Here is a 13,894-nt window from a genome sequence, read left to right as displayed (position 1 = left end):
AGCTTGATGTTTTTCAAAGATAAATAAATAAATAAATGTTACACTTTTTAAAATATTTTAAATACACACATTAAAATAGACAGATATGTGTATTGTGTGATATATGTTGAGGTATATGCTGAGCAACAAAAACTTTTGCCTAATGTGCTGCTGGTCCTTCACGTCCTGCCAAACAGCTTGGATACATTTGAGTCGAGGACTCTGCAGGATTTCCGAAGGTCCATCCAGCCAACTATTTTATTAACTACTTTCCCACCCATGGTCACGGGGACTTGAGCTTATTGCAGCTGACAGTGGATGAGAGGCAGGTTTCACTGTGAGAAACCCACTGGTCTATTCCAGGGCTAAAGCAGAGAGACAGACAACTATTCACATCTACGGCCAATTTAAAACCACATAGGGCTGTTAACAGTATCTTTATATTGTGCTATCTATTATACCAGTATACCATGTAAGGCACCCTAAATTATTCAGCTAGACCCTAATAAGACATTAATAAGAGATCCTTGAAATACTATCAGTTGCAAGTCGAAGTCACAATGTACCAGACCTGTTCCAGGACAACACCCTTTCCCTGGTTCATGGTTTGTGCCAAGTACTTCCAGGAATATTCTGATGGTCATCTGACGATAAGAATTTGGCCTTTGTCAAAGTAGCTAAGGTCTTTACACCTGACCATTTATCTCCCATCCAACTCCTCGACTACAAGAAATGACCATTCATTTATTGTATAGTCTTTTACTTTTAAATGTACAGACTTTTATATGTACTCCATTTGCATGTTAATCATTATTGCTTCTGCAAGATGGCTTTTACAGCTTTCTCACAGGTGTACAGGGATTTCATTGAAAAAGTTATATGAATAGAACGAGAACTAGAAGTGTTGAAAAGAAAAAATTTGGGTGGATCTTTTCCACTGACCAGCTGTCTCTCCCGTGAACTGCTCTGGCACGTTAGTGCTGTTGATATATTGCCAAAGGTCCTGTAGCAGTAAAACAAATCTACCTTCCCTGTAATTCCTCTCCCTTTTCTCTGTCTTATCTCGTCTTCTACCCAGGCCACAGAACAATGGCAAGTTTTGCTCAGGCCCCAGCCGTCTCAACCAGCTGTGTAATATTCGTCCATGCCCTCCCAATGCTGTGGATTTCCGTGCCCAACAGTGCGCTGAGTACAACAGCAAGCCCTTCAGGGGCTGGTATTATAAGTGGAAGCCCTACACCAAAGTGGATGGTAGGTGGTCAGTTACTTACAATCCCCACAAGTAAATGACACAAAATACAAAATACACAGTAGATCTTGTGGATTATGAGTAAATACAGTGATTTACTGTATTCTTGGCACATTATATTCATTGGCTAAAGGCCACAGAGCTTTTAAATATACAGAGAATTGCAGATTGTTCAGGGCAGGTTTGCTTGTCTTAATTCTCTAGATCTTTTATATTCTGCACCCGCTCTGCTTCCCCAAAACTCTTTTAAAAAGAGTTTCTGTAATGCCAACCTCTATTTACTGCTGCAATGATTAGGGCCAATAAGCTGAAGGAAACTATCACTGTGTGTAATGTGCATGGAAGACATGTAGCCACCTGCACCCTCTGACACACCGAGAATAGATTTAAAAAGGAAGCCTGCGGGCCAGCTTTGTTACACAGAGCAAGGGAAAGAGAGTGCAGTGAAGGAGAGCCGTGTGTTTGGCTGTCGTCCCAGGCCTGTTTAAGCTGGAGATGAATGGGGGGTGATCTAGAGAGGAACATATTCTGAACTGCCTTCTGAGACCTTGGGCCAAGTCACCTTCATCGTCATTTATTTTAATCAAAGACGGCTGTAGAGACTTGTCTGTGATAACTGATCTGAACTACAAAATAAACCTGTAGCCCCATATGAATACCCCTGGGTGCATTCGTAGTTACTGTCTTTTGTGTTTCAGTCTTAGTGCATACCTGCAGAGTCAGTAGCCTCTGCAGCTGTAAACTGACCAGACAATAAAACTTGAAGAACAGTTTGTGCATTTTACAGGTGATGCCATCATTCTTAATGATACCTCTCTTCCTCTCCTCTGTGCAGATGAAGACATCTGCAAGCTGTACTGCATTGCAGAAGACTATGACTTCTTCTTTGCTATGTCCAGCAAAGTTAAAGATGGCACTTCCTGCTCTGACCACAAAGAAGATGTCTGCATTGATGGAGTGTGTGAGGTATATCAGCTCTGTGGATTCACTGTACTCCAAAAGTGAATGTTTTCTGTTGTCTAGTGGTTGTATGAGAGGCACAGTTAGTGTCAGAATCAAAAGACAGCGCAGTTGTCTGTAGATAATCAGTATGTGCAGTTGCATCAAATGCATTGAGTAAATGGAAAAAGGGTAAAAAAATCTTTTGGAGTAATTTCTTTGGCTTACTTAGCACTGGGAAGACACTTTTGCACTATTTTAATGTATTCTCTGTTTTCTTTATTTATGAGCTCTTTATGAAAGGGTTTTAAAATTGTTGTCACCTCAGAGTAACGCTGCTTTTCTAATCAAGGTGATATTCATCTTGTAGTCTTTCTTCTTGAGTTATCACCCTTTGAGGCATAGATTTGTTGATATTTGGAGAGTTTATTTTATTGACACATGCACTTCAAGAAACAAGCTTATCATTCTCATTTTGCTGCATTCACACTGATGGCAAACGTGCATTTGTGTGTGTGTTTAGGCTGTAGGTTGTGACCAAGTTCTTAGCTCCAAGGCCTCTCTGGATGCCTGTGGAGTTTGTAAGGGAGACAACTCCACTTGCAAGTTCTTCAAGGGCCAGTACACTCTGCAACACCGGGCTAACGGTAAGATTGTGTTTGTCCTTGTTAATAGTGTGTCTGAACATGTTAGGTGGCGTACACTGAGTATTTTTACAATACAAAAGAAGACTTAACCAAAGAAACAAGGATAAAAATTAAATCCACAGACAGACACATGCACATAATTCCACTGGATAATGGACTGACTCACCTCAGAAGAGGTTAAGCCATGGTAAAATCTGGATGATGTTAGCAGGATGAAACATGACAGGATTATAGAACAGCAATAATAGCTAATAATGATTTAGTGTTGGCTGTTGTTCCTTCTCTTTTTGAAACCAGAGTACTACTCCATGGTGACAGTTCCAGCTGGGGCTAGAAGTATTCACATTCAGGAAATGGAAGTCTCCACTAGCTACCTGGCTGTCCGCTCCCTGAAAAAGAAGTACTACTTGACTGGGGAGTGGACTGTGGACTGGCCAGGGAAGTTCCACTTTGGTGGAACCGTATTCGACTACCAGCGTTCTTTCAACAAGCCGGAGAGCCTGTATGCTGCTGGACCGACTAATGAGACGCTGGTGTTTGAAGTAAGCCGCTGCTGCTGGGTGACATCCGTCTATGGCAATTGACAGTGACAGGGGTCTTTGGCGGATCTGCTGCACCTCCTTTTTAATGCTTGGACATGATGAGGGTTAGATGAAAGAAGTTTGGTGCTATGGAGAAAAAGACTGGTTGAAGCTTCCTGCAAATCTTCTGTGAATAATTAATTGTTTTGGGTGTCTGATTATGCCAGAAATGGGTGGGTGCTTTGTAAAGAATGGACACATTTTTATCTAAGTCACAGTGAAAACGATTAAAGGGCACATATTGAACACATCTACTGTGCTCGCTAGCAGCCTACAGGGACTATTTTAGTACTAATCTCTGTAATCCACTTGTATCATGCACAAGAATTCAGACAGGGCACCCTATTGCCAAACTCCAGTCCAAACAAAGCCACATGTTCATATCTATTGACATATATTCACAGCTGTTAATGCAGACCCTGTGCTTTGTTGTAGCGTTGCAATTTGAGTCAAATTGAGCAAGTAAAATCCCAACATGAACGGCCCTTTAGTGGGTAGGAAGAAAAGCATAAAATCAGATGGTTACTTGGAGTGAGATATTCTGCACAGTAAAGCAGAAGATTTATTATCTGGTGGTCCATATTTCTGCTTCTTGTTTGCATTCAGTGGTGTGTTAGAAACCAGAGCTTCAAGGGGAGTACGAGTCTTTACCTGTCCTAAAGTAGCAAAATGTGATGCTGGACAGAGGTATCCTCCTGAAAGCAAAACTAATATTCAACAAGTGGCCAAGTCATTCTGAGGTTTTAAGTGAATGCTGGTGGGAGGTGTAGGATGTTTTCTCACATAACTTTGTCAGCAAAAGCATTTATTTTGTTTTGACCTTTGAACTCCAGCCGTGAAAACAGAAGTGAAAACCAGGTGAAAGCCAGACAGTTTTTTTTTTGCCATGGGGGGTGGGGGTGATATTCATGTAAAATCTAGTCTCCCCTCAATGCCCTGGGCTACTGCAATACTGTGGTTAAAACAGGAATGATTGGGCTGTAAATCCAACAGGAATACCAGTGTGATATTTTCAAAGTACTTGGATTGGATGGTTACTTGTTTGGCCATCAGGAAACATCCGTGTTTATATAGCTTTTTTAGAAAGAGGCTTTGGTCTGTGGGCAGTTTAGTGGAGTCTGTGTTGTAGTTGGCATTTGAAAAGCACATTGTTGTCCTTTTGCAAGATGAACCCTTGCAGAAGTGCAGAGACATGCACACATAACGTGCATCTTAGTTTCAGTCGCGGTTGGCGACATAGCTTAAAGAATAGCAGTGCTGGATTATTTGACTGATCGTCACTTTGTGTAAGGGAGAAACATTTCAGCGGCTGTTGGGAGGTTTGTCATCAAACTTGGTACAGATAATGCTCAGAAAATACATTCCACAAACTTTAAATCAATTCCCTATTCTTTTTTTTTTTTTAAATCAACAGGATAACAATATTTTCATATAAATTACTCACCATTTTCTAAATAGATAAGCAAATAATTTTGTACAAACATTTGTGGTTCCTAGTACTTAGACTTCACCAAGTCTAAGTACAAAAATAGGAGAAAACCCCACCTCAGCTCCACTTTATGTTTAGAGCATCCCCTGAGTGATGCCAGAGAATGGAAAACATTTTAGGTTTGTGTGCTGGGGAGGTATTTTTCCATGACCTGAGTGGCTGATAGATAAATGTTTAAAATACTGACCACTGCAAACTCTCGAAAAATCCATGGTACCATTTGACAATATAAGCACAAGAGCTACTGATCACAGAGACCCGAAACCAACAAAAAAGTGTGGTTTTATGAGAGCGTGAGATTAGTGACAGTGACATTATATATGACATCAGGGTTGTCAGTCAGTAACAAAGTATACAAAACTAGCTGCAAACATACCCAGTAAGCTATAAACACACACAATGTCAGTAAGAATAACTGAACGATGATTGTACACGCTGGTCTGAGTGGGCTGGAATGTGAGCCATAGTTTTTTGACTATCATGACATTGCTATTGGCAGGTTAATTGCTTTGAATTGTGAGCGCAGCACAAACAGTAAAATGAATCTGTCACATATCATATCCATCACACTTTACATACTGATTCCTGTCTATAGCAATATGTACAAAGTTTTCTAATGCAGCGAAGGATCGTTACAGACGTTTTGGAAACGGTAATTTTAAGTTTTGCATGTGGATCAAGAGATTTAATAAAATGTTACGTCTAAACAGTTGTCTTTGGCTCACTATAGTGTCATATTAACCAAAAGAAACAATAACAATAACTACACAAATGTGCCCTATCTTGAAAAAATGATAATTGAAAGAAAGTTCCTTTTTTTTTAGGCTGATGGTACTCCTCTTACGTGTCTGTGTGTTCTGATCATACATCTGTCCAGCAGTGGACTCGGCGATGGCTTGCAGCTGATCTGCAGATGACATGACCATAATCTCTATAAGTATGTCCTGTAATTACAAAAAGGAGAAAGAGGTTGATAGAGGGAGAAGGATAGAAAGAGAGAGGATGCAGAGTGAGATTAAAAGATTAAGAATTCTGCAATTGAACTCTGGATGTGATAAGTTAAGGTCAGGGCACGAGGACTTTAAGTGCAAATGAAAAGAGCCAAATGATGGAAGGAGAGCGCAGATCTCCTCATCTGTTTCACACATTCTATTTAACTGGTGCTGTCACAGAAAATCTGAGAGAGCACATGGGGGAGGATATACACACGGATCACTTGCAGACTCTCACTCAGCTTGAAGCGCTCAAAGAAAAACAAATGGTAAGGAGTGTGAAGTAAACTGTGACAAGGTGTCCACATCTGCACAGCTGCTTAGCTGGTAGGAAGGATGAGGGAAGGGGGCATAGAAATAGCTCACAGGAGGTGGTAGAAGGAACAGACACAACATATGGCTGCTTCCGGAGCTCTAAGTGAATACCAAGTAGGATTATTCCCCCTGGAATTGGCATTCTTGTGGTATGGGAAGCAGGGTCATGCCAGTCCAACACAAAACGCTGTGAGATTGATATCTGAGTCCACCACATTGCAATTCATCATCATCCCAGCTGACTTGACGAGTGCTGTGATTGTTGGGTTGTGAAACCAATACACTCTGTGGTCTGCTGTTGCACTCTAGGAAGCTAGACACACATTAGTTTCACAACTTAAATATGTTTGTAGCCACTGAAAGTCATTCAAAGACGATAATAAACATTTTCCTTTCCTAAAGCCAAAAAAAAAGAGGATAACTCAAGTCAATAAAGGCCATCTTGAGCTATGATTTTTATTACTTAATAATTAAATTCCATATTTGTTTCGCTATGTTTTTCCTTTTCATTTTAAAGCATTTTTGAAAATGAAACCCTTAATTCTGCCACAGTAACATGTCCTTGTCTGATGTATGTTTATTAGCACCAGGAAATGAAAAGAATTCCTTTGTGTCCCTGGTTCCCAAACTTATGTCTAATAATCTGATCACTGAAACAAATGGGAATAAAAACTTCCCCAGGTGAGTTATCGGTGCAAAATATGAACAATATCATTAGGAAATATACTGGTTAAAAGATTTCAAGTCACACAACAATAATAATGTGAACATTTAGCAAGTGAAACACTCAAAACTTTACTGTTATGTTTGCCAAAAAAGACATATTCTTTGAGCTGCTTCGCCATAGCAGATAAACTCAAGGCTTGTTGGCAGTTTGGTGTTTAGAGGTTCCCAACATGTAAACTATATTTTAATGAGCAATGATTTCTCAGAAGTTATGTGGAAAAAAGAATTAGGGACTTTATGTTAGTTGAAACTTACAATACATCCTGATACGTAAACGACAAAACAGCTATATTGCCAGTAAGACCCAAAACACTCATGAATCTTTCCACATTTGCAATGCTAACGACACTAGTAACAAGACTAAACGTAGTATGGATGGTAATGGATGCTAAACTGCATTTGGTGGTTAAAGATGTGATGGTAGAAGGAAAATGTCTTCCGTCTGCAAAAAGCTTCTCATCTGTTGTATTTGCTAGCACAGTCACAAGCCCTGCTGGTATCATCACCAGTGCGTCTGAACAGTTTGGACATGATACATGCACTCACTAACACGTCTGTAGGAGGCCCCCTGAGTAAACCCTCTGCGTTGTGCTGTTAGTGTGTCAGTGCAGATAAGGCTCATGTAGAGTTTGGTTCAGTTTTCATGTCTTGTGACTAAATTGAGGCAATATTTTGCTGCTTCTGTAAGTTTGCTTTGACTACAAAGGAGTTCACAAGGCCAGCGTGTGTTCTGTCTATTAAATGAGAGCATGCAAGTCATTGAAATTATCACTGGTATTGTTACTGATTGCAGAAAGTTGTTGATTTAGGCTTGAATAGTGGTAGGTAGGTGATTGTTTTTTGTTCGTATTGGTTTAGTTGTTACTGAAAGGTTGAGCTTTGGGTTTAAATGATCAAAAACTAAAGCAGTGGTGGGTAGGTTTGTCTGAAACTATTGTTTCTATTGTCTCCTGGCAGACAAATGCGAACACTGTGGTTGGTTGGGTGTTTTAAACATTGTACATTTCTTAGGAAAGAAAGATCAGTGATTTGGAAAGCTTGAACAATTCAAGGGCATCTAAGTCCTCTACTAAAGTGACTATAAAAACTCTGACCAGAGTTGTTTTTGTAGCTGCTGTTTCACATCACTGGTGGTTGTTTGGTGAAAGAGCAGAAAGTTGGTTTGCTTGGATAAGCACAATGTCCCTGTGTGGTTAGTGGTGGCAGTTTTTCAATGGCATTGGGTTTGGTTGGTGTTGGTAGCATGGACAAAGAAACTGTGGGTGTTAAACTGTGGCCAACCCTTATGTGGTTTTGTTGAGTCTGCAGTTTTTATCACTTTAGCAAGATACTAAAGTTTAGTATGTCAAACAATTAGGAATGTGTCACGGTGCTGGGTCATGTGACCCAGTGTTTGAATTTTTATGTATCTTTTGTATTCATTTGTGTTATAGTTTAACTCATCTAGTTGATTTCTAGGTTGCAGTTTAGTCCTTTGTTTCTTAGTCCCTTTTGTCATCTCTCCCTGGTCCGTGCGTCCACCTGTCATGTTTCATGTCTGTGTGGCTCCTGTTGTCAAGTTTGTGTCACGTCTATGTCTCTGTGTTTCCTGTTTTATTTTGGAAGAGTCTGGTGTGCTTTGTTCATTGTAATTAGTGTTACTCTCCCCTGTGTTGTCAATGGCTGTATCCCAATTCAGGGTCTGCAGCCTTAAAGGCCGCATTTTAAGGCCGATTACGTCACAGCGACGCGACGAAGGCTGTCCCAATTCAAAGGCTGCTCGAAATGCGGCCCTCAAACGCGTCCTTCATTTCCCTGAATTTTAAGGATGTGGCGGTGTAGACTTCGTGGCCCAACATATCCCACAATGCATAGCGCGGCGGTGGGTGTGGATAATTTTGCCGAAAAAAAAGAAGAGTAAACTTTAAGTAAGTACTGAATATTATGTCACTTATTTATGTGCAAATGTTTAATAACGAAGAACATTAAAACATTACTGTTGGCCACATGTCGGCAAAGTTATGTGACATTAGTGACGTTTGTACTAACTTGGTTTACTTTACTTTAAAATATACGCCGTTCAATAGCTGACTTTAATCTTACAGAGAATGATCAAAGCTCTTGTAGAAACAAACAAACAAATGAACAAAAGATTTTCTCCTTCATTTCTGTCAAACAAAGCTGTATGAAACGTTTCCAGCTGTTAGTATCATGGTTGCTAGGCAACCTGGGCAGCACAACGGAGGCTAGACCGTCCCATTTCACAAGCCTCGCACTTCCGGCCTTAGCGGTCTTTGAGTACGCGGCCCTTGAGGATCGTTGAGGCTGCGTACTTTAAGGCTGCAGACCCTGAATTGGGATACAGCCATTATGTTTCATTCTAGTCAGCTGTGTCCTCATATGTCTCCACTTCCCCTGATCATGTGCGTATTTAAGTCCTCAGTCTTCCTGTGTTCGTCGTTGCGTCTGTGTTACATCCCTCATGTCATGTCAGATTAAGTAGTTTCAGGATTCTTGTGCAGTTCATGTTTCTGTTAGTGATTCATGTATTTCATTGTTTTGTCATGCACTCTGCACAAGGTCCTGTTCATAGTCATTGCCAGTCTTCCTAGTTTGTCATAGTTAAGTCAAAGTTTTCTTAGTTTTTAAGTTTTCCCAGTGTAGGTTCTAGTTTAGTTTCGCCTCTGTCCTTGCTCCTTTATGTTGCCCCTATATCAGCCATAATAAAGGCTCGCCTTTTGTTAAAGTTAGTTCTGTCTCCTCGCCTGTGTCCGCACCTGGGTCCTCCACACACTCTCCACACGGTCTGCCACTGCTGACCGTGACAAAGTGTGATTTGACTCGTAGGTAGTAATTAAGGTTACTTGATGGCAAAAATGCAGCCTAAAGACACTTAAACCGTATAGATGTTGAGAAAGATCTTAAGTAGAAAATGTGACATCAGAACCACTTTTGGCCCAACTAAAATTAAATTGAAGTATTGATTTTAAAACACTGACTTACGGATACATTTTTCTGACATTGGGTAGCTGCTTGCTCATAGATTTACATCCCTCCTTTTGTCCCCCATCTTGCAATAGCTGACTTTATGCACTGGACAGTTAACAATCAGAAGGTTATTTTTAAAGTTAGTGGAAGCGTCCCAGAACTGTTTAATGTGGATTGAACCCAGGAGGTGCTTGGCGTTGAATGGTTGATGGTTGATTCCTTTCAACTTTAGGAAATACCCCAAAGAAAATACACCTGTCAAAATCCATTATCACAGATGCTGATAGACTGTGATGTTTCTCAAGAATCACAGGTGGACTTAATACATTTTGCCAATTGGGCTGAGGAGTAATAGTTACCCAACCTGGACTAAACCGTGGTTGGATGCAAAAGAGACAAAGCTATGCTGAATACAATCCAGTGCAGTGTTTTGAAATGGTTTAAAATAACACACTAGGAGCTGACTATGTAAATGCATGTCAAGCAAAACTTTTCACCGCAGCAGGGAATTCTCATGGGGTTGTTTTAATGATAGCCTGATGCTTCTCCTGTAATGGGCATGTCTGCATTCATTCATCCATTAGTCTCTGCCTGACTCGAATGTTCAAATAAATCTCTTGTGCAGAAAAGGTACCTCAGAATCACTGGGCTGTGTAAACGATGTGGTTAAAAAAAGAGACACATCACAAAAGAAAATGGAAATTGTCCCTTGCATGAGCATTATATGATCCAAATAAAAGTGTGCTCATCCAGTTCAGAGTAGAAATGGAATAAAGCGTTTTGTAGGGTTTCTAGAATCTTCTCATTAGTAGGTAGTCTGTCGAGCAGCTCGAGTAAACTTGAACGGCCTAAATAGGCTAATCACATTGGCGGTTGTCTTGCATTTAGTCTCTTACAGTGGGGTTCATAACAAATGGGTAATTTGCTTTGGTTTAGAATGCGCAAGACATAATACATGGATTACTGGAGGTCTAATAATCAGTCGACATTTGAGGGAATACGTGGGTTTGGTGCTGAAAAGACATGTAGATGAACCAGTGCTAAATATTTGCCTTACTTAGCTTCTTAAATATTTAGTGTTCCTTTCTGTTTAGTATGCAGTAATGCTATATTCTCTAAATTAAGCTACAAAGGGCGGCTTAGAGCTTTGAGGAAGGATCTAAAGGTTGCTAGTGTCACTCCCTTGAGCAGCTGGGAAAACTCAGCTGTAGCCTGGTGGATGACTTACAGTTTGATAAATAAAGGTTAAAAGATAAACTTTCTCTACATAGCTGTCACCTTTTTTGACTGAATGTTTTCTTGTCTGATAGATCCTTCTGCAGGGAAAGAACCCGGGTGTGGTATGGGAGTACACTTTGCCTCGCACTGAGAGGAAGCCTGATTACAGCTGGGGTGTGGTGCGCTCGGATTGCTCTGCTCCCTGTGCCGGAGGTGAGGCAGTTTTTATTTGTATGTCCATCTGTTGATGCCTGGATAAAACTAGAAGAGTTCTGTACACAGGATAAGTAAATTAAATTAACATTTGCCAAAATCCACCACTGAACTGCAACAGTCAAATCAAGCTAACATTACTTTAATTGACAATGTAGCAGCAAAGACTTCAAACTTGGAATTGATGGAATTGATCATCAATTAAAAAGCAAATAAACTAAGAAGACTTCTTTTAACATCTCAATTTGAAACAAAATCCCCAGCGTTTTAAAATCTGCTCAGGATTTGGAAAGCATCAAATCAGCCCCTGATGAAAAGCCTGAACGGCATAGCAACAGAATCTAAGTTGCTTACAATAAAAGAGAGGCAGAAATATGTGCAGATGTACTAAAAGTGATAAGGAAAAGTTGTGTGTGTGTGTGTGTGTGTGTTTATAGGTCTGATTTTTCTGTGTGTGGCTGTGTTTTTGTGTTGTGTATAATACCCTGATGAACAGTGTTCCAGGAAATGTGCTAAGGTTAATGAAAAGCATCTTTGTCAGACTTTCTCCTGAAAGACTCACAGCTACTATCCAGCTTACTTGTTAGTGAATAGCTGTTGTGTTTACGGTACATGTAGTTTCATTTGCCATGCCTCTAGGTGCTGCGACAGCCGGCAGACCTGTAGACATATTCTTTGTGTTGATTCATGACAGTTAGAAAATTTAAATTTGACTTTAAATGCATCCACATTGCAGGGATGGAAAAATAAAGATCCTTAATTACCTGAAAGAAACACATTACGATTTCTCTGCTTCTCTCTCCCTGTCTCTCCATCAGGTCGTATCTCAACCAAGGCTATCTGTTTGCAGGACCAGAAGGCTCAGGTCAACTCCAGCATGTGTAATCCCCACACCAGGCCTGCACTGGGCTCCCATCTCTGCAATACGCAGCCTTGCCCTGCATAGTAAGTGTGTGTGGGTCAAAGAATTTCTATGTGTACAGTTGGCTGTGGGATATGTGGCATGTGTCTTTATGCTGCCAAATTTTCAGGAACCTAGGGCGCTGGTTTTTTTTTTTTTTTTAATAGGTGCGCGCACACACACACACACACACACAAATACTGTGGTTGAGCTGTCTAGAGGTTGCCTGTGGTCTATTTGCTGTGGCTAGCCAGCACTCCGCTCAGCCTGTGTTCTTCTTGTCACTATCCTCGTCTTTTCTCGGCCCACTTTTTTTTTTTTTTTTTGAGAAAACACATGAAAGCCCACTGCATCTTGTGCTCTTTTGGATAAGTCTTCGTTGCCTTGAAGTGTTTTCTCCAGCTGTGTCTCCATGTGAGCGTCAAGTGTTGGTAACTGATCTCTTGTCTACACGTATGCCCTGATGATTTTCATTCTTTCATTTAGACCATTTAGTTTAAACAATTTTAACATGGCCTTTTAACCCGTTAATGATCCTGAGACCTAAAAATGCAAAATATGAGAAAAAATGCTACATTGTTTTTGATCACTAGAAAGAAACTTTCCAAGCTCATGCTTCATCTGAGCTGAATCTACCGCTGAAGTCACAGAGGTCATGTCCATATTTCTGTCAGTGTTTGTAGTGAAATAACAAAAAGAGAGGGCTTCATTGTGGAAATGTAGTTTAAAAACAACCAACATCTTAGAATGCAAACTCTTTAGATTTTTAATATGGATTGTGACATTTTAGGCTAAATATCAAATTATGCAAATGCAAAAAAAAAAAGAAACAAATTTTAGGCAATGGTTTAACTAAAAAGGAAACATTGGGGTTGAGATGAAAAAATAAAGAAAAGCAAGGCTAAAGAGCAGGAAGAAGACATCAAAGCTGGCTCTGAACGATTGCTGATTTCTGTGCATACCCTCTCATATATACTCAGCCCAAAGCTTCCTGCATTTCTCAGTAGCAAAACCATGGCTGTGTTTTATCTCCTTGGTCTAGACACTGAGCCTAATGGCATGCATTTTTAAAGGAGACAGTGCATTTTGGGACCAATGCAGCAAGCAAAGGAGGAAAACGGGAGATAGTTCAGTGGAGTAACAAGTTGAAACAGCGCTGAATAAATGGCCCCTCTTCTACAGTATGTAGGGCTTTGGCTCGGGGAAATTGAGCTAGCTTGATTTACAGCATTGCTCCAAAGAACAGGCAAGAAACTGTGTCTTGGGTTCAGAGAGAGTACTCACTCATGCACATGCAAACACACACACAGAGAAAAGCAACATGCCAACACAGAAAGGCAGCATGCATTCTTATAGTTCCTTTTCCAAATGCATAATGCTGGAATCATGTATTTCTGGTCCAAACCGTGCTTTAAAAGTAGAAATATAAGCTGCTTCTCTGATCTTAATGATGTTGTTATTTTGTTCACTATTAGCCATGCTACAACAAGTCCAGACTGAACTTTCTCCTGTGTCAGGAGTTGAATAAGCCAGACAGCTATCAGTTACACCTCCAGCATACAGCCTCTGTTTCTTACTAAGTTTCCCACCACCCGAGAGGACATTTCCTGCCCCTAATCTTGGGCATACCATTTCTGCTATCTCGGTGAAAGCTATTAAACAGCCTTGTTGCGTGTCC

The 13,894-nt window shown here is 40.4% G+C and overlaps 1 protein-coding gene across 3 annotated transcripts in view; it reads left to right on the top strand.

The window, feature by feature from the left end:
• adamts18 (ADAM metallopeptidase with thrombospondin type 1 motif, 18) overlaps window positions 1-13,894 on the top strand; it is a 53,756-nt gene that overhangs the window by 27,457 nt on the left and 12,405 nt on the right. For all 3 annotated transcript variants that reach the window (XM_040011629.1, XM_040011627.1, XM_040011630.1), the window contains 6 exons: window positions 1,058-1,230; window positions 2,064-2,194; window positions 2,691-2,814; window positions 3,112-3,356; window positions 11,195-11,315; window positions 12,134-12,260. In XM_040011629.1, the coding sequence (XP_039867563.1) occupies window positions 1,058-1,230; window positions 2,064-2,194; window positions 2,691-2,814; window positions 3,112-3,356; window positions 11,195-11,315; window positions 12,134-12,260 (921 nt within the window). The remainder of the gene's footprint in view (window positions 1-1,057; window positions 1,231-2,063; window positions 2,195-2,690; window positions 2,815-3,111; window positions 3,357-11,194; window positions 11,316-12,133; window positions 12,261-13,894) is intronic.

The sequence above is a fragment of the Simochromis diagramma genome, unplaced genomic scaffold, assembly GCF_900408965.1.
Source record: "Simochromis diagramma unplaced genomic scaffold, fSimDia1.1 OVJJ01000603.1, whole genome shotgun sequence".
Classification (NCBI taxonomy): Eukaryota; Metazoa; Chordata; class Actinopteri; order Cichliformes; family Cichlidae; genus Simochromis; species Simochromis diagramma.
Note: the sequence above shows the minus strand (reverse complement) of the source record. Positions and strands in the feature narration are given on the sequence as shown.